Source organism: Salvelinus namaycush, chromosome 15 (genome assembly GCF_016432855.1).
Source record: "Salvelinus namaycush isolate Seneca chromosome 15, SaNama_1.0, whole genome shotgun sequence".
Lineage (NCBI taxonomy): Eukaryota > Metazoa > Chordata > Actinopteri > Salmoniformes > Salmonidae > Salvelinus > Salvelinus namaycush.
In genome coordinates this window covers 12,310,340-12,330,580 of record NC_052321.1, presented here as the reverse complement: position 1 = coordinate 12,330,580, position 20,241 = coordinate 12,310,340, and the positions used below count along the sequence as shown (strand labels likewise).

Below are 20,241 nucleotides of genomic sequence, written 5' to 3'. Positions count from 1 at the left end.
TGCCGGAGAGGAAAGAAACCGCTCATGGATTTCACCATGAGGCCAATGGCGACTTCAAAACAGTTAGGGTTTAATGGCTGTGATAGGAGAAAACTGAGGATGGATCAACAACATCGTAGTTCCTCCACAATACTAACCTTTTGAGTGAAAAGAAGGAAGCCTGTACAGAATACAAATATTACAAAATAAGGCACTAAAGTAAAAACTGCAAAACATTTGGCAAAGAAATACATTTTATGTTCTGAATACAAATTCAGGACATAATGTTTAGGGCAAATCCAACACAACACATCACTGCGTATCACTCTTCATATTTTCAAGCATGGTGGTGGCTGCATCATGTTATGGGTATGCTTGTCATCGACAAGGACTAGGAAGGTTAAGATAAAAATAAACAGAATGGAGCTAAGCACAGGCAAAATCCTAGAGGAAAGCCTGGTTCAGTCTGCTTTCCAACAGAAACGGGGAGACAAATTCACCTTTCAGCAAGACAATAACTTAAAACAAGGCCAAATATGAACTAGAGTTTCTTACCAAGAAGACATTGAACGTTCCTGAGTGGCCTAGTTACAGTTTTGACTTAAATCTGCTTGATAATCTATGGCAAGACTTAAAAATGGCTGCCTAGCAATAATCAATAACCAGAGCTTGAAGAATTTTTTCAAGAATAATGTGCAAATATTGTACAATCCAGGTTTGCAAAACTCTTAGAGACTTACCCAGAAAGACTCACAACTATAGTCTCTGCCTGTCACGATCGTTGTAATATGAATCGGACCAAAATGCAGCGTGGTATGGTTCCATCCTCTTTATTTGGAAGTGACACACACAGAAAACAATAAAGCGCAAAACGAAACGTGACGCAAATGTAGTGCTCGCAGGCAACTAGACATAGACAAAATCCCACACACAACAGGTGGAAAAGGCTGCCTAAATATGATCCCCAATCAGAGACAACGAAAGACAGCTGCCTGATTGGGAACCATACCAGGCCAACATAGAAATATACAAACTAGAGTACCCACCCTAATCACACCCTGACCTAACCAAAATAGAGAATAAAAAGGCTCTCTAAGGTCAAGGCGTGACACTGCCAAAGGTGAATTTAACATGTAATGACTCAGGGGGTTGAGCAAGTGATAGTGAAAGAGGAGAAAGGAGAGACAGAAAGAGCCTTTGAGAAGCCTGTATGAGAAGCTCTTCAATTCAGCATCCCTCCATTCCTCTCTCTCTGACTTTTTCATCCATCTCTTCTCACTGTATTGACAAAGGGACCTCTTTATATGGTAATGCCTTTCCCACCTGAGAGTCATGAATAGGACATTAACCCTGACACACACACACACACACACACTGGCGTGAAGAGCACATTAACGCTGACTGAGATATGTATGCATCTCACATGTCATATGTCGCTGCAACGGAAGGCGACACGGTTACGAGAGCGATGCTGTATGTGTGGGCGATTCTCATGAAATCAGTTTTAGCAATTTGAGTTGCAAAACCATGATGCATCGGCAAAAATCAACTACAGTATCATTCTGAGGACTAAGATGTCTAGTTTTTGCGAAGTGTCTTATTTTAAATACATTTTAGCTTGAATTTTGTTCATTTTCACCCCAAATTCTCATTACCGAAATGCATCCGATTGAAATTCTCGGGTCATTTAATAAAATACAAATATGTTGCTGTAGTAGTTTGTCCATAAATCATAAAAGATGTATACTAGTTTAAGTTTACATTAAACTATAATATGTATTAAGTACAAACACAGTGTCTGTGGACATGTGTCTCATTACCGTAACACTCTAATTTGTGTTATGAAGTTGTATTCACCCATCATCAAGAGAAGTAGTAGTAAAAGTTAAGTGAATGTATTTGCTTATAACCTTCAGAATGAGGTTCTTATTCTGAAAACACCCCCTTTACCCCACTTGGCCTTCTCATTACGGAAACAGCTAAAAATGGGAAAAATATTACATTCAATAATTTAATTTTAAATATATAATTTTTTCAGTGTTATGTTTAACACAGCCCTTTTCATTAGGGCAGAAATGTTAAAAAGTATTACAAATTGATTTGTTTATGACTTTTTTGGACTGTTGCAGTAATTAACATTTGGTGGAAATTGTGGTAAAAATCCATCATACCTGATCAAAAAACATAACTATGAAATAAAAAATCTCAGTGATCCAAGAGGATTTTTTTTTTTTTAATTACAAGCTCTCACAGTCTCACTGCAGAATCGAAAACGGAAAACGTCGATTCAACCAGTTTTTGCCCAGTGGGAGAATACAATATCAGAACAGTAAACATAAAGCGCAGCAGAGTATAGGCTGATTGATTAGTTTGTCCGTTTTTTGGGTGAGTGAACGCATGTTGGAGAGGAACAAGCCAGGAAGCGAAGCACGGAGGCCCAGTCTCCTAAAGCGCAACCCTGCTGCGCCTCCCCCTTCTCCTCCAGTGTACAGCTCCATAGTCAAATCAAATCAAATTTTATTTGTCAAATACACATGGTTAGCAGATGTTAATGCGAGTGTAGCGAAATACTTGTGCTTCTAGTTCCGACAATGCAGTAATAACCAACAAGTAATCTAACCTAACAATTCCACAACTACTACCTTATACACACAAGTGTAAAGGGATAAAGAATATGTACATAAAGATATATGAATGAGTGATGGTACAGAACGGCACAGGCAGGATGCAGTAGATGGTATAGTGTACAGTCTATACATATGAGATGAGTAATGTAGGGTATGTAAACATAAAGTGGCATAGTTTAAAGTGGCTAGTGATACATGTATTACATAAAGATGGCAAGATGCAGTGGATGATATACAGTACAGTATATACATATACATATGAGATGAGTAATGTAGGGTATGTAAACATTATATTAAGTGGCATTGTTTAAAGTGGCTAGTGATACATTTTTACATCATTTCCATCAATTCCCATTATTAAAGTGGCTGGAGTTGAGTCAGTATGTTGGCAGCGGCCACTAAATGTTAGTGGTGGCTGTTTAACAGTCTGATGGCCTTGAGATAAACAGCTTCTTTCAGTCTCTCGGTCCCTGCTTTGATGCACCTGTACTGACCTCGCCTTCTGGATGATAGCGGGGTGAACAGGCAGTGGCTCGGGTGGTTGTTGTCCTTGATGATCTTTATGGCCTTCCTGTGACATCGGGTGGTATAGGTGTCCTGGAGGGCAGGTAGTTTGCCCCCGGTGATGCGTTGTGCAGACCTCACTACCCTCTGGAGAGCCTTACGGTTGTGGGCGGAGCAGTTGCCGTACCAGGCGGTGATACAGCCCGACAGGATGCTCTCGATTGTGCATCTGTAGAAGTTTGTGAGTGCTTTTGGTGACAAGCCGAATTTCTTCAGCCTCCTGAGGTTGAAGAGGCGCTGCTGCGCCTTCTTCACAACGCTGTCTGTGTGGGTGGACCAATTCAGTTTGTCTGTGATGTGTACACCGAGGAACTTAAAACTTTCCACCTTCTCCACTACTGCCCCGTCGATGTGGATAAGGGGGTGCTCCCTCTGCTGTTTCCTGAAGTCCACAATCATCTCCTTTGTTTTGTTGACATTGAGTGTGAGGTTATTTTCCTGACACCACACTCCGAGGGCCCTCACCTCCTCCCTGTAGGCCGTCTCGTCGTTGTTGGTAATCAAGCCTACCACTGTAGTGTCGTCCGCAAACTTGATGATTGAGTTGGAGGCGTGCATGGCCACGCAGTCGTGGGTGAACAGGGAGTACAGGAGAGGGCTCAGAACGCACCCTTGTGGGGCCCCAGTGTTGAGGATCAGCGGGGTGGAGATGTTGTTACCTACCCTCACCACCTGGGGGCGGCCCGTCAGAAAGTCCAGGACCCAGTTGCACAGGGCGGGGTCGAGACCCAGGGTCTCGAGCTTGATGACGAGTTTGGAGGGTACTATAGTGTTAAATGCTGAGCTGTAGTCGATGAACAGCATTCTCACATAGGTATTCCTCTTGTCCAGATGGGTTAGGGCAGTGTGGTTTCGATTGCGTCGTCTGTGGACCTATTGGGTCGGTAAGCAAATTGGAGTGGGTCTAGGGTGTCAGGTAGGGTGGAGGTGATATGGTCCTTGACTAGTCTCTCAAAGCACTTCATGATGACGGAAGTGAGTGCTACGGGGCGGTAGTCGTTTAGCTCAGTTACCTTAGCTTTCTTGGGAACAGGAACAATGGTGGCCCTCTTGAAGCATGTGGGAACAGCAGACTGGGATAAGGATTGATTGAATATGTCCGTAAACACACCAGCCAGCTGGTCTGCGCATGCTCTGAGGACGCGGCTGGGAATGCCGTCTGGGCCTGCAGCCTTGCGAGGGTTAACACGTTTAAATGTTTTACTCACCTCGGCTGCAGTGAAGGAGAGCCCGCAGGTTTTGGTAGCGGGCCGTGTCAGTGGCACTGTATTGTCCTCAAAGCGAGCAAAAAAGTTATTTAGTCTGTCTGGGAGCAAGACATCCTGGTCCGCGACGGGGCTGTTTTTCTTTTGTAGTCCGTGATTGACTGTAGATCCTGCCACATACCTCGTGTCTGAGCTGTTGAATTGCGACTCTACTTTGTCTCTATACTGGGACTTAGCTTGTTTGATTGCCTTGCGGAGGGAATAGCTACACTGTTTGTATTCGGTCATGTTTCCGGTCACCTTGCCCTGGTTAAAAGCAGTGGTTCGCGCTTTCAGTTTCACGCGAATGCTGCCATCAATCCACGGTTTCTGGTTTGGGAATGTATTAATCGTTGCTGTGGGTACGACATCGTCAATGCACTTTCTAATGAACTCGCTCACCGAATCAGCATATTCGTCAATGTTGTTGTTGGATGCAATGCGGAACATATCCCAATCCACGTGATCGAAGCAGTCTTGAAGCGTGGAATCAGATTGGTCGGACCAGCGTTGAACAGACCTGAGCGCGGGAGCTTGCTGTTTTAGTTTCTGTTTGTAGGCTGGAAGCAACAAAATGGAGTCGTGGTCAGCTTTTCCGAAAGGAGGGCGGGGGAGGGCCTTATATGCGTCGCGGAAGTTAGTATAGCAATGATCCAAGGGTTTACCAGCCCTGGTAGCACAATCGATATGCTGATAGAATTTAGGGAGTTTTGTTTTCAGATTAGCCTTGTTAAAATCCCCAGCTACGATGAATGCAGCCTCAGGGTGTGTGGTTTCCAGTTTACAAAGAGTCAGATAAAGTTCGTTCAGGGCCATCGATGTGTCTGCTTGGGGGGGAATATATACGGCTGTGATTATAATCGAAGAGAATTCCCTTGGTAGATAATGCGGTCGACATTTGATTGTGAGGAATTCTAAATCTGGTGAACAGAATGACTTGAGTTCCTGTATGTTGTTATGATCACACCACGTCTTGTTGATCATAAGGCATACACCCCTGCCCCTCTTCTTACCAGAAAGATGTTTGTTTCTGTCGGCGCGATGCGTGAAGAAACCAGCTGGCTGCACCGACTCCGTTAGCGTCTCTCCAGTGAGCCATGTTTCCGTGAAGCAGAGAACGTTACAATCCCTGATGTCTCTCTGGAATGTTACCCGTGCTCGGATTTCATCAACCTTATTGTCAAGAGACTGGACATTGGCGAGTAGTATGCTAGGGAGTGGAGCGCGATGTGCCCGTCTCCGAAGCCTGACCAGGAGACCGCCTCGTTTGCCCCTTTTTCGGCGTCGTTGTTTAGGGTCACCGGCTGGGATCAGATCCATTGTATTGGGTGGAAGGCAAAACACCAGATCCGCTTCGGGAGAGTCATATTCCTGGTTGTAACGATGGTGAGTTGACGTTGCTCTTATATTCAGTAGTTCCTCCCGACTGTATGTAATGAAACCTAAGATTACCTGGGGTACCAATGTAAGGAATAACACATAAAACAACAAAATACTGCATAGTTTCCTAGGAACGCGAAGCGAGGCGGCCATCTCGGTCGGCGCCTAGTAGACTGACTCATAATTATGGACGGAGTCCTTTCGCAAATATTTCTGTGCATGAAGACAGAATTTTGAGGGCACAAACCAGTTGGCAATGTAATATTCAGTAGCCCATCCCGTGTGAAAGTAGTCCCTTATATTAACAAAAATCCATGAGTAAACAAACAAAAACACTAGCAGCAACAAAGCTGGGGGAGGCTCTCATGATTATTGACTATGTGGAAACTGCCCAGACAGTAATGGCTGGGCATAGAAGCCTGGAGAAGACAGAATAAACCAGCGGGGCCATGCAGACAGATGACAACAGACAAAGTGTTTTGCCCCTGCTAGCTAATGTTGTTATAATGGCATTATTTAATATAGTGTTGTTGAGTACATTGCCGTTGTGTATCGGTACTAGATTGATTTTCAAGTTCCGCCTGGTGGTTCAGAGCTAGCACCCATCTAGCTTAGACGCTTCTCCCCATACCTGCCTTCCAGACGCAAAGCATCATGGAAGCTGTTGTAATCTCATAATTCTAACAAATTCCTTCCTGGTTTGATAAAAGGCTATTTTATAGCTTACTCGCTCAATTTTTTTTAAACACTTACGGGCAATTTGGATAACTAGGGCCACTAACAACTTGGAGTCGTGGAGACAAGCTGTGGAATGTTCCTTTAAGTTTAGGCATTAATTCTAAATGGTTAAGTTAATGGTTAAGGTTTGTGATAGGGTTAAAAAATATATAACGAGTGCCTAGAACTAGGATTGAACACGCAACCCTCGGAGCCAGAGCTCGTGGCTTACGCCCATCCGCCATCCCCAACGCCCTAGCAAAACACAAGCCTACTTGTTGGTAGTGTGCTCACCGTTGCCCCTAGTGGCCACTTACCTGGAAAGACATGGAATTTCCCAGTAGATCTTGACCAACCTGGCTGGTCAGGCAGTGGCACTGTGTGTTACACGGGAGTCAGTAACAGAAGTAAAACCACCCTAAAAACTGGGATCTGAGCCAGGGACACACCTACTTGTACATTTCCCATATGGCTCATACTCACACATGCGCACACCCACACTCTCTGACCCACTTTATTGAGCTGAAGCTGACTAACCAAGAACAGACCGCTCACTAGTTACAATTTGGCCGTGGGTGGTTGAGGGTTACACACGTACACACAGGAACTAGGTCTTAAATAACTTCAACTGTGTTACCAGATTTTTCGCTGAGCCTCCAGCTACAAGTGTGTCTATAAAAATCCTCCCATGCAGTGTCACTGACATCTCCTTCTATTCTCAGACCCCTCTCCTCCCTTATTGTCTCCCTCCATCCACCCTCCTTCCCTCCTGTTTTCCTAACTGACATAACCTCTACGGTCCATTCCTTCCCTTCTTACCGCCCTCTAGTCTTACATTTCTCTCCTTCCTCCCATACAATCTCTATCCCCGTTTTTCTTTGATAGCCGTCCTCCTCCTCTCTCCTGCAGCTGGCTGGTTGGTCATAAAAGGTGTAAGCTAACACAACGTCTGAAACCTGAAGCACAGCACAGCGAACTAACTCATCCACTTCAAAAAGAAAGGAAAAGACCCACTTTGAGTTCAGATCCCTCCATTATGAATGGAAGGGGAGAATGGGGGAGGAAAAAGCTTCTACCATCAATCCATGAAATCCGTCAGAAACGGAGACCCCTCTCTGCTCTGCTGTACCTGTAGTCATGCAATTAGGCTACACTTAATCCCTTTCTTTCCTTTTTTCTTCTCTTTCTTTTCTCTCCATCCATCGCCCTCCAACCCAGAGCCTTGCGGACACACACGGCAGTGACAGATTTCGGCAAGTGACATTTTCTAACATCGACCCCGCTGCTGCACTCTTCAACTGTGCAGTGTCATTTCTGTGCCCCCCCCCCCCTGTGTGTTTGTGTTTGTACGCTCAGCACGCTTCCTGGAAGCCACAGCAGAGACTGAGAACCAGGTCTCCCCACAGTGGCTCTATGAAGGTCATGATTAGCATAAGAACACTAATGTCTGCTGGTTCTGTCAGAGGAGGGAACAGGAAGCAGAAGATTACAGAGGTGATGGACGTTTCATGCATGCATCCCAAATGGTACCCTTTTCCCTTTATAGTGCACTACTTTTGCCCGGTTCCATAGGGCTCTGTTGAGAAGTAGTGCACTATATAGGGAATAGGGTGCAATTTGGGACTGAACCCATGTCCCTGTCCTCTCCGAGAGACTTAGCATCTACCAGCCCTGTTCTTGTCAGAACAACACAGATTTGCCCAAACAACAACCCTCAGGTCAACCTCTCTCTCTCCCCATCCCTAATAGCCTTGTCTGAGCAAGAACAGTTCATAGGGCAGCAGCCTATCCTCTGTTTCTGTTGCGTGAGGCAGATGTATGTACAAGTACACCCCCTGGAGAGGATGGTAGTCTATCGCAAGGCCCAATCAATAATAACAGAACACTTTGTCCCAATGATGAGAATGAATCACATCAAACCATTCTAGTTATGCATCTTGTTCCTGATAAGAACAGAACGTTTCCGAGCCAGAGAGCTCAACAAGCAAATAAAGTCTCCCAACGTCCCTTTACACAAATCATCAATATGACTGCCTAGTGCCTTTAATAGTCCTGTATTAGCGGACCGATAGATCCATCTGCAGCGCCAGCGCTGGCAGCACCCCCACCCCCAAACTACATCACGTGGCTTTGCATATCGGGTGGGCCATTTAAAACGGTTGATGCTTATCATCACCATCATAATTATCATTGGAAGAGCAGCCATATTGATAATAAAAAGAAAGTAAAAAATAATATTAAAAAAATATATATATTCTGATTTTTCAGGGGCAGCACCCTCAGCACCCCTACTTCCTGGCTGCCCTCCAACATTGCTCTGAATGGAAAAGTTTGTAATGTCAGTTCTATTCTCATTCTATGTGAAAGCCTTTACCTGCTAAGTGTAATTCACTGAGAGAGTGCCAAACGTTCACCCTATAATACTATATACTGACACGCTTGCCAATTACCACTATGTAATGGAGGCTGAGAAAGAGGGCAACTTTATCTGAACCCATACACAAACACGCACACAGGACTAAACACTGATATTCTCCCACCCTCTTTAAGACCATGCAGCTTCCAGGGGACCATACCAACATCCTGTACCATTTCTACTAAATAACTCAATAAAACAATGAATTGTCCTAGTTCAGATTCAGATGTTGGATAGTGGGGTTTTGTATAGGTGATGAAATTGTCCCAAACATGATGGTTTCTCCCAGTTCCACTATGATTGTAATAGAAATCTGTTAACCCTTGGTTGTCTTTCCTGATCGGTGAGCTCCTGATCTCCATAGGCTCCAGCTGTCTGGTGCTACACAGCACCACTTGTTTCCACGCTGGGGACTGCTCTATTGGCCTACCACTAACTCATCATCTGTGCACTGACCGCAGTGACTACGGTAAACAAGCACCTCTCAGAGTGACCTCCTCTATTGCCATCAGACAGGTAGGGCCTTCTGTAAATACAGCCAGCCTGGATCTCTTGACATTAGACAAGTAGGGCCTTCTGTAGATACAACCAGCCTGGATCTCTTGCCATCAGACAGGTAGGGCCTTCTGTAAATACAACCAGCCTGGATCTCTTGCCATCAGACAGGTAGGGCCTTCTGTAGATACAGCCAGCCTGGATCTCTTGCCATCAGACAGGTAGAGATAACTGTAGATACAACCACCCTGGAATGGCAGACTATGAGGCAGCAGGTAGCCTAGTGGTTAGAGCGTTGGGCCAGTAACCGAAATTTGGCTGGATCGAATCCCCGAGCTGACAAGGTAAACATCTGTGGTTCTGCCCCTGAAGAAGGCAGATAACCCACTGTTCCCCGGTCCTAAACGAAATCCTAACCGCCATCGATAAGAAACAATACTGTGCAGCCGTATTCATTGACCTGGCCAAGGCTTTCGACTCTGTCAATCACCACATCCTCATCGGCAGACTCGATAGCCTTGGTTTCTCAAATGATTGCCTCGCCTGGTTTACCAACTACTTCTCTGATAGAGTTCAGTGTGTCAAATCGGAGGGCCTGTTGTCCGGGCCTCTGGCAGTCTCTATGGGGGTGCCACAGGGTTCAATTCTTGGACCGACTCTCTTCTCTGTATACATCAATGATGTCGCTCTTGCTGCTGGTGAGTCTCTGATCCACCTCTACGCAGACGACACCATTCTGTATAATTCTGGCCCTTCTTTGGACACTGTGTTAACAACCCTCCAGACGAGCTTCAATGCCATTACAACTCTCCTTCCGTGGCCTCCAATTGCTCTTAAATACAAGTAAAACTAAATGCATGCTCTTCAACCGATCGCTGCCTGCACCTGCCCGCCCGTCCAACATCACTACTCTGGATGGTTCTGACTTAGAATATGTGGACAACTACAAATACCTAGGTGTCTGGTTAGACTGTAAACTCTCCTTCCAGACTCACATCAAACATCTCCAATCCAAAGTTATAACTAGAATTGTCTTCCTATTTCGCAACAAAGCATCCTTCACTCATGCTGCCAAACATACCCTTGTAAAACTGACCATCCTACCAATCCTCGACTTCGGCGATGTCATTTACAAAATAGCCTCCAATACCCTACTCAATAAATTGGATGCAGTCTATCACAGTGCCATCCATTTTGTCACCAAAGCCCCATATACTACCCACCACTGCGACCTGTACGCTCTCGTTGGCTGGCCTTCGCTTCATACTCGTCGCCAAACCCACTGGCTCCAGGTCATCTACAAGACCATGCTAGGTAAAGTCCCCCCTTATCTCAGCTCGCTGGTCACCATAGCAGCACCCACCTGTAGCACGCGCTCCAGCAAGTATATCTCTCTGGTCACCCCCAAAACCAATTCTTCCTCTCCTTCCAGATCTCTGCTGCCAATGACTGGAATGAACTACAAAAATCTCTGAAACTGGAAACACTTATCTCCCTCACGAGCTTTAAGCACCAGCTGTCAGAGCAGCTCACATATTACTGCACCTGTACATAGCCCATCTATAATTTAGCCCAAACAACTACCTCTTCCCCTACTGTATTTATTTATTTTGCTCCTTTGCACCCCATTATTTCTATTTCTACTTTGCACATTCTTCCACTGCAGATCTACCATTCCAGTGTTTTACTTGCTATATTGTATTTACTTCGCCACCATGGCCTTTTTTTTTGCCTTTACCTCCCTTATCTCACCTCATTTGCTCACATTGTATATAGACTTATTTTTCTACTGTATTATTGACTGTATGTTTGTTTTACTCCATGTGTAACTCTGTGTTGTTGTATGTGTCGAACTGCTTTGCTTTATCTTGGCCAGGTCGCAATTGTAAATGAGAACTTGTTCTCAACTTGCCTACCTGGTTAAATAAAGGTGAAATAAATAAATAAAATAAAAAGACATCAATGTAAAATAAGAATTTGTTCTTAACTGACTTGCCTCGTTAATAAAATAATAATAATTCAACAACCATGCTCGTTCTCAAATATCAGGGTAAAAACATTATAACTTTTATGTTCAGACCGTGAAGGTTAGGCTAGACTGGAATGGGGAGATGGACCAGAGAAAAGTTGAGTTTATGAGTGCTCTGCATCCACTTATAATAGACCTATTTATGAATGGGACAATTACGCACCATGGGAGTTGAACCTGATCTAATTTTTATGGTTTTAATTGGGATCATCCCACCACTACTTCCCCTCCCCCTGCGGGCTTTTCACAGCAGTCAGGGTCATGACGCATATCCTCTGTTCACTATAGGTTTACAGTATGTGTGCTGTGCCGGGCAGAATGCTGTTATTTGTTCCCCAATAACTCCCTCCCCAAGGGGCTGCATTCATCAGTCTTTAGGGCCTAGACTCTTGGCAACGCACAGAACTTGGCAAAACCGCTTGAAATCCCCAATATGCTCAACAACAAAAACAAAAGAAAAAAAACAACAACACACAATCAAGTGTAAAGGCCCATTGCGCTTTACAGCGAGAGAACCTTCTTTACGCACGCGCGCAGACACACACACACACACACACACACACACACACACACACCCCTGCACAGTAAAAATATTATGTATGCACCTCATACAGTACATTAAAAGCCCTGGCGTTCATTTATCTGCATTCAGAAGAAGAAAAGTGGGCGGCCAAAGGGTTCTATCAACAGAAAATAACCCATCAATGGAAACAGAAAAAAACTATAATGGCAATAATCCACTAGGTCTTTATTAATCCCTATCCAAAACGATGTGTAATGAAGCAAATGGTACTGATGGATTTAAACTTTAGAAAAAGCTGATTGAATTGTATGTACATCATCATAATCGTTTTTTTTTTTTGCCTAATGCCAGCTATTGAACGAGCAACAGGGACAAGGCTGTTTGCCTCTGAGCTGAGCTTTTCCCCATGGGCAGCCTCTCTGGCTCTTCAGCCCAGGCACAACACAGCCTCAATCAAACAGAAAAGTATGCCTACAGTTAGATCTAGGACTATAACATTATCCAACTCACTTATCGTTTCATGCCTCCTTCACATGGACACAGAAAAGAATAGTACACCAGGTTTCCCAAACTCGGCCCCTCGGGCAAGGCCCAAGTTTTGGAAACCCTGTCTTACACCATGATGTCTTATGGTCTTTGCCTATGGGTCGCCCGTCACCAGATTCAGAGGCTGCTATAGCCGGGCAGCAGTGCATCTAACTCGGCTTACCTTGCTGGAGTAGGGGCCGGGAATCAGCAGCTTCAGCGCCTGCCTCTTCAGCTCTGCCAGCCGGGCATTGCAGTTCTCACACCATATCCCCCTCTCTCTCTCAGAACCAGGGGAGCTCCCGCTGCCAGAGCCCGGCGAACCTGTACCGAAACCTGGCGATCCACCCAGAGACCCGGGAGAACAGGTCCCGATCCCTGGGGATATGGTCCCGGGGGAACCAGAGAAAGAGCCCGGGGAAGAGGTGCCAGATCCTGGGGAGGGGGTGCCTGTGGAGCTAGGCATGGAGCCGACTCCCTCTGGAGCAGGTCTGCTGCCGGTCCGGGACTCCTCGTAGGCCTTTCTGTACCATGTCTCCGGGGAGAAGGAGGCTGATGTTGTCGGAGAGGTGTCGGTAATCTGTGGGAGCACCATAAAGACAATCCTACCTTTAAGGTCAAATTTGATTTGATTTGATTTAAATTGAGGAGACAAACAATAACTCACTAGAAGCACAACTCGGTCCATGGTATAAGACTTTATTGGCTAAATGGCAGAGATGCAAAAACCCACGTAGGAAAGAAACAGTTTGAACAAAAATTTCTAAAAGCATTAGCCTACAAAAAACTAAAAAAGGTGAGTATGATCTATCTGTTTACTGTTGCGTTCCCTAGCTAGCCTACCCGCTTCGCCGCAGTAGCCTAATTAATTGCCAACGGCATTCAAACCTGTAGCAAACATTACGGCATACCCTTACTACTCTGATGCAATAAATGAGAGCTCTGCTACACTTTTCACTGTTGTTGCTAGTGTTACTGATATAATCATCCAATCCACATAAAGTAGAAAAATAGACTAGGCTACTAACCCCGTATTTTCTGCTCCTGCTGGTCACAGACCTCTCTTTGGTCCCAGACAGAGAAGTCATGCTGAAGGTGAGGGAAGGAAGGAGTGGGGAGAAAATCTCGGTTGTTTTACACAAGGAGACCAAATCGATGTCAATGAATTCCACGCCCCTCCGCGTGCTTCTCAATCATGAACCAATATCACGCAGATTGGATATCAATATAACATACTGTCTCCAACCATGAAAAACAATAACCTAACAGTAACTCCGCTAAAATGTATCCAATACGCGCAATAAATAGTTCCAATCCACGGTCTCCTGTAACGATTTAAAATCCACAGTGAAAATGTGAACAGGTCCGCCTGTATGAGTGGGGTACAGACGGGTTTCTCTTTCTGGGAGCGACGAAACACAACAAGCAGGACAGTAGCAGAGTGAATGCAGCCGCTGCTGCACAGGCTCAGCGTAGACAGTGGGGACGCGCGTCTGCAGCGCTGTAGAGTCCGACGCAGAGGCACAGCTGTGGTATTCCTCTGGCTGTCCGTGTGCCTGCAGGAGGCTCAGTGCTCATCTGAAGCCAGAGGTGCGACTGGAGATAGATGCTTGCGCACATCTGGCTGGGGGAGGGTCCTCTCTGCCCCTTCCTCGCTGGCGGACCAATAGTGAATAAATGCTTTGTTGGCTGACATGTGGCAGCTCATTTGTCCTATGTTAACTTTTGGAGGGAGTAAATGCTGACTAGAGAGGGATGTAGTAGGCCTACAGCTGACGATGGTTATGGTTGCAAGATTGCATTAAAAGTATCTGGTACAGAGGTGGTAGACTACAGTATGTTCAGTTGGATCAAAAAGGTTTAGGTCTAATCAGTAACATAATTCATAAATACTCATCATCATCATCATCATCTGTTTAACCTAATTTCTACCAGCATGTCACCTGTGCAACTATAGGAGAAAAAACTGTATATCACCTTTACTCAACACACTGAGACACATAAAAAGCTCTCCCTCGCCCCCCACTTGAAAAAAATCTGACCATAACTCTATCCTCCTAATTCCTGTTTACAAGCAAAAATTCAATCAGGAAGTACCAGTCACGTGCTCAATACGGAAGTGGTCCGATAAAGTGGATGCTAAGCTACTTGACTGTTTCGCTAGCACAGGCTGGAATATGTTCCAGGTTTCATCCTATGGCATTGTGGAATTTACTGCATCGATTACCGGTGTCATTAATAAGTGCATCGACGACGTCTTCCCCACAGGGACCGTACGTACATATCCCAACCAGAAGCCATGGACTACAGGCAACATCTACACTGAGCGAAAGGCTAGAGCGGCCGTTTTCAAGGAGTGGGACACTAATCCGTACGCTTATAAGAAATCCCGCTATGCCCTCAGACGAACCATCAAAGAGGCAATGTGGCAATACAGGACCAAGATCGAATCCTACTACACCGGCTCTGACGCTCATTGGAGGTGGCAGGGCTAGCAAACTATCCCAGATTACAAAGGGAAACCCACCTGCGAGCTGTCCAGTGACGCAAGCCTACCAGACGCGCTAAATACCTTCTATGCTCGCTTCGAGGCAAGTAACACTGAACCATGCATGCACCAGCTGTTCCGGACGACTGTGTGGTCACGCTCTCCGTAGCTGATGTGAGTAAGACCTTTAAACATGTTAACATTCACAAGGTCGCAGGGCCAGATGGATTACAAGGACACGTACTCAGAGCATGCGCTGACCAGCTGGCAAGTGTCTTCGCCGACATTTTCAACCTCTCCCTGACCCGAGTTTGTAATAACTTTGTTTCAAGCAGACCATCATATTCCCTGTGCCCAAGAACGCGTGAATGAAGAACGCCAAGGTAACCTGTCCTAATGACTATCGACCCGTAGCACTCACATCTGTAGCCATGAAATGCTTTGAAAGGCTGGTCATGGCTCACAACAACACCATCATCCCAGACACCATGGGCCCAATCCAAATCGCATACCGCCCCAACACAGCCACAGATGACACAATCTCTATTGCATTCCACACTGGCCTTTCCCACCTGGACAAAAGGAATACCTACGTGAGAATGCTGTTCATTGACTACAGCTCAGTGTTTAACACCATAGTGCCCTCCAAGCTCATCACTAAACTAAGGACCCTGGGATTAAACACCTGCCTCTGCAATTGGATCCTGGAATTCCTTGACGGGCAGCCCCCAGGTGGAGAGGGTAGGCAACAACACATCCGCCACGCGTATGCTCAACACGGGGGCCCCTCAGGACGATGAGACACCCTACAGGGAGGTCAGAGATCTGGCAGTGTGGTGCCAGGACAACAACCGGTCCCTCAATGTCAGCAAGACAAAGGAACTCATCGTGGACTACAGGAAACGGAAGGCCGAGCACACCCCCATTCACATCGATGTGGCTGTAGTGGAGCGGGTCGAGAGCTTCAAGTTCCTCAGTGTCCACATCACAAAGGACCTGTTATGGTCCAACACACCAATACAGTCGTGAAGAGAGCACAACAACACCTCTTCCCCCCTCAGGAGGCTGAAAAGATTTGGCATGGGCACTGAAAGTCCGTATTGCCCAGCGACAGCCCCGAAACCTGAAGGATCTGGAGAAGGTCTGTATGGAGGAGTGGGCCAAAATCCCTGCTGCAGTGTGTGCAAACCTGGTCAAGAACTACAGGAAACGTATGATCTCTGTAATTGCAAACAAATGTTTCTGTACCAAATATTAAGTTCTGCTTTGCTGATGTATCAAATACTTATGTCATGCAATAAAATGCAAATTAATTACTTAAAAATCATACAATGTGATTTTCTGGATTTTTGTTTTAGATTCCGTCTCTCACAGTTGAAGTGTACCTATGATAAAAATTACAGACCTCTACATGCTTTGTAAGTAGGAAAACTTGCAAAATTGGCAGTGTATCAAGTACTTGTTCTCTCCACTGTATATACCAGACTGTGTCAGAAGAAGACCCTAACAATTGTGTATAGACTCCAGTCACCCAAGTAATAGACTGTTCAATACGGAAAAAGTGCAGTCTCAAAAACCATCAAGCGCTATGATGAAACTGGCTCTCATGAGGACCGCCACAGGAAAGGAAGACCCAGAGTCCCTCTGCTGCAGAGGATAAGTTCATTAGAGTTACCAGCCTCAGAAATTGCAGTCCAAATAAATGCTTCACATAGATCAAGTAACAAACACATCTCAACATCCACTGTTCTGAGGAGACTGTGTGAATCAGGTCGTCGTGGTCGAATTGCTGCTAAGAAACCACTACTAAAGGACACCAATAAGAAGAAGAGACTTGTTTGGGCCAAGAAACACGAGCAATGGACATTAGACCGGTGGATATCTGTCCTTTGGTGTGAGGAGTCTAAATTGGAGATTTTTGGTTCCAACCACCGTGTCTTTGTGAAACAAAGAGTAGGTGAACGGATGATCTCTGCATGTGTGGTTCCCACTGTGAAGCATGCATGGAGGAGGAGGTGTGATGGTGTGGGGGGCTTTGCTGGTGACACTGTCGGTGATTTATTTAGAATTCAAGGCACACTTAACCAGCATGGCTACCACAGCATTCTACAGTGATATGCCATCCCATCTGGTTTGCGCTTAGTGGGACTATCATTTGTTTATCAACAGGACAATGCCCCAACACACCTCCAGGCTAAGGGCTATTTGACCAAGAAGGAGAGTGATGGAGTGCTGTATCAGATGACTTGGCCTCCAGAATCACCTGACCTCAACCCAATTGAGATGATTTGGGATGAGTTGGACCGCAGAGTGAAGGAAAAGCAGCCTACAAGTGCTCAGCATATGTGGGAACTCCAAGACTGTTGGAAAAGCATTCTAGGTGAAGCTGGTTGAGAGAATGCCAAGAGTGTGCCAAGCTGTCATCTAGGCAAAGGGTGGCTACTTTGAAGAATCTAAAATAGAAAATATATTTTGATTTGTTAAACACTTTTTTGGTTACTACATGATTCCATATGTGTTATTTCATAGTAAAAAAAATAAACAATTATTTAACCTTTATTTAACTAGGCAAGTCAGTTAATAACAAATCCTTATTTACAATGACGGCCTACACCGGCCAAACCCGGACGGCGCTGGGCCAATTGTGCGCCGCCCTATGGGACTCCCAATCACGGCCGGTTGTGATAGAGCCTGGATTCGAACCAGGGTGTCTGTAGTGATGCCTCTAACACAGAGATGCAGTGCCTTAGACCGCTGCGCCAAATAGTAAAAATAAAGAAAAACCCTTGAATGAGTAGGTGTGTCCAAACTTTTGACTGGTACTGTATATATCTGGACCCTTTCTATCTAAAATGATCTGCCGAAATTGTTGCAACCCCTATTACTAGCCTGTTCAACCTCTCTTTCGTGTCATCTGAGATTCCCAAAGATTGGAAAGCAGCTGCGGTCATCCCCCTCTTCAAAGGGGGGACACTCTTGACCCAAACTGCTACAGACCTATATCTATCCTACCCTGCCTTTCTAAGGTCTTCGAAAGCCAAGTCAACAAACAGATTACCGACCATTTCGAATCCCACCGCACCTTCTCCGCTATGCAACCTGGTTTCAGAGCTGGTCATGGGTGCACCTCAGCCGGGCTCAAGGTCTTAAACGATATCATAACAGCCATCGATAAGAAACAATACTGTGTAGCCGTATTCATTGACCTGGCCAAGGCTTTCGACTCTGTCAATCACCACATCCTCATCGGCAGACTCGATAGCCTTGGTTTCTCAAATGATTGCCTCGCCTGGACCACCAACTACTTCTCTGATAGAGTTCAGTGTGTCAAATCGGAGGGCCTGTTGTCCGAGCCTCTGGCAGTCTCTATGGGGGTGCCACAGGGTTCAATTCTTGGGCCGACTCTCTTCTCTGTATACATCAATGATGTCGCTCTTGCTGCTGGTGAGTCTCTGATCCACCTCTACGCAGACGACACCATTCTGTATAATTCTGGCCCTTCTTTGGACACTGTGTTAACAACCCTCCAGACGAGCTTCAATGCCATACAACTCTCCTTCCGTGGCCTCCAACTGCTCTTAAATACAAGTAAAACTAAATGCATGCTCTTCAACCGATCGCTGCCTGCACCTGCCCGCCCGTCCAGCATCACTACTCTGGACGGTTCTGACTTAGAATATGTGGACAACTACAAATACCTAGGTGTCTGGTTAGACTGTAAACTCTCCTTCCAGACTCACATCAAACATCTCCAATCCAAAGTTAAATCTAGAATTGTCTTCCTATTTCGCAACAAAGCATCCTTCACTCATGCTGCCAAACATACCCTTGTAAAACTGACCATCCTACCGATCCTCGACTTCGGCGATGTCATTTACAAAATAGCCTCCAATACCCTACTCAATAAATTGGATGCAGTCTATCACAGTGCCATCCGTTTTGTCACCAAAGCCCTATATACTACCCACCACTGCGACCTGTACGCTCTCGTTGGCTGGCCCTCGCTTCATACTCGTCGCCAGACCCACCGGCTCCAGGTCATCTACAAGACCCTGCTAGGTAAAGTCCCCCCTTATCTCAGCTTGCTGGTCACCATAGCAGCACCCACCTGTAGCACGCGTTCCAGCAGGTATATCTCTCTGGTCACCCCCAAAGCCAATTCCTCTTTTGGCCGCCTCTCCTTCCAGTTCTCTGCTGCCAATAACTGGAACGAACTACAAAAATCTCTGAAACTGGAAACACTTATCTCCCTCACTAGCTTTAAGCATCAGCTGTCAGAGCAGCTCACAGATTACTGCACCTGTACATAGCCCATCTATAATTTAGCCCAAACAACTACTTCTTCCCCTACTGTATTTATTTATTTTGCTCCTTTGCACCCCATTATTTCTATTTCTACTTTGCACATTCTTCCACTGCAAATGTACCATTCCAGTGTTTTACTTGCTATATTGTATTTACTTCGCCACCATGGCCTTTTTTTTTGCCTTTACCTCCCTTATCTCACCTCATTTGCTCACATTGTATATAGACTTATTTTTCTACTGTATTATTGACTGTATGTTTGTTTTACTCCATGTGTAACTCTGTGTTGTTGTATGTGTCGAACTGCTTTGCTTTATCTTGGCCAGGTCGCAACTGTACATGAGAACTTGTTCTCAACTTGCCTACCTGGTTAAATAAAGGTGAAATAAAAAAATATATAAAAACTATATATATTCTTTTGCTCATCTTTTCGTACTTTTTAACTCGGCATTGTTGGGAAAGGGCTCTCAAGTAAGCATTTCACGGTTAACCCGACACCTGTTGTAGTCGGCGAGTGTGACAAATAAAATTGGATCATCATCGTCATCATCATCACCACCACCACCACAGAAACAAGGTTTGTCTATGCAATAAGCTATTGAATCACTCCTTGGAGAGGTTATACGCAGAACACAGCAATTGAATTTAAAAATAACAAAAGCTCCAGTTTATAGTCCTATTCATGAATATCCTCATTCAATTAATCTGTGCTTCACATTCCGAGGATTATGCACATAAGATGGTGTGGTGGTGGTGGTGGTGTCGTGAATGAAAGCATATTGCTGCAGTGATTTATACAGCGTGGTGTTGCATGTTGTTTATGGACACACAGCGCCATCTGGTTTCACTGCATGGCCTAGCACAACAGAGGGAGAATATTTGGCAATAAACCCATGCATGGTCTAGTTACAGGCCTGGGCAGTTCCAGTCTTCTGGGGCCTGATTGGTG

General features: G+C 45.4%; 1 protein-coding gene across 1 annotated transcript in view; it reads right to left on the bottom strand.

The window, feature by feature from the left end:
* Positions 1-13,094, bottom strand: part of LOC120059766 (usherin-like) — a 221,759-nt gene extending 208,665 nt beyond the window's left edge. Inside the window, exon 1 of the mRNA XM_039008819.1 lies at positions 12,684-13,094. Coding sequence (XP_038864747.1) covers positions 12,684-13,094 — 411 coding nt within the window. The remainder of the gene's footprint in view (positions 1-12,683) is intronic.
* Positions 13,095-20,241: the final 7,147 nt, after the last annotated feature.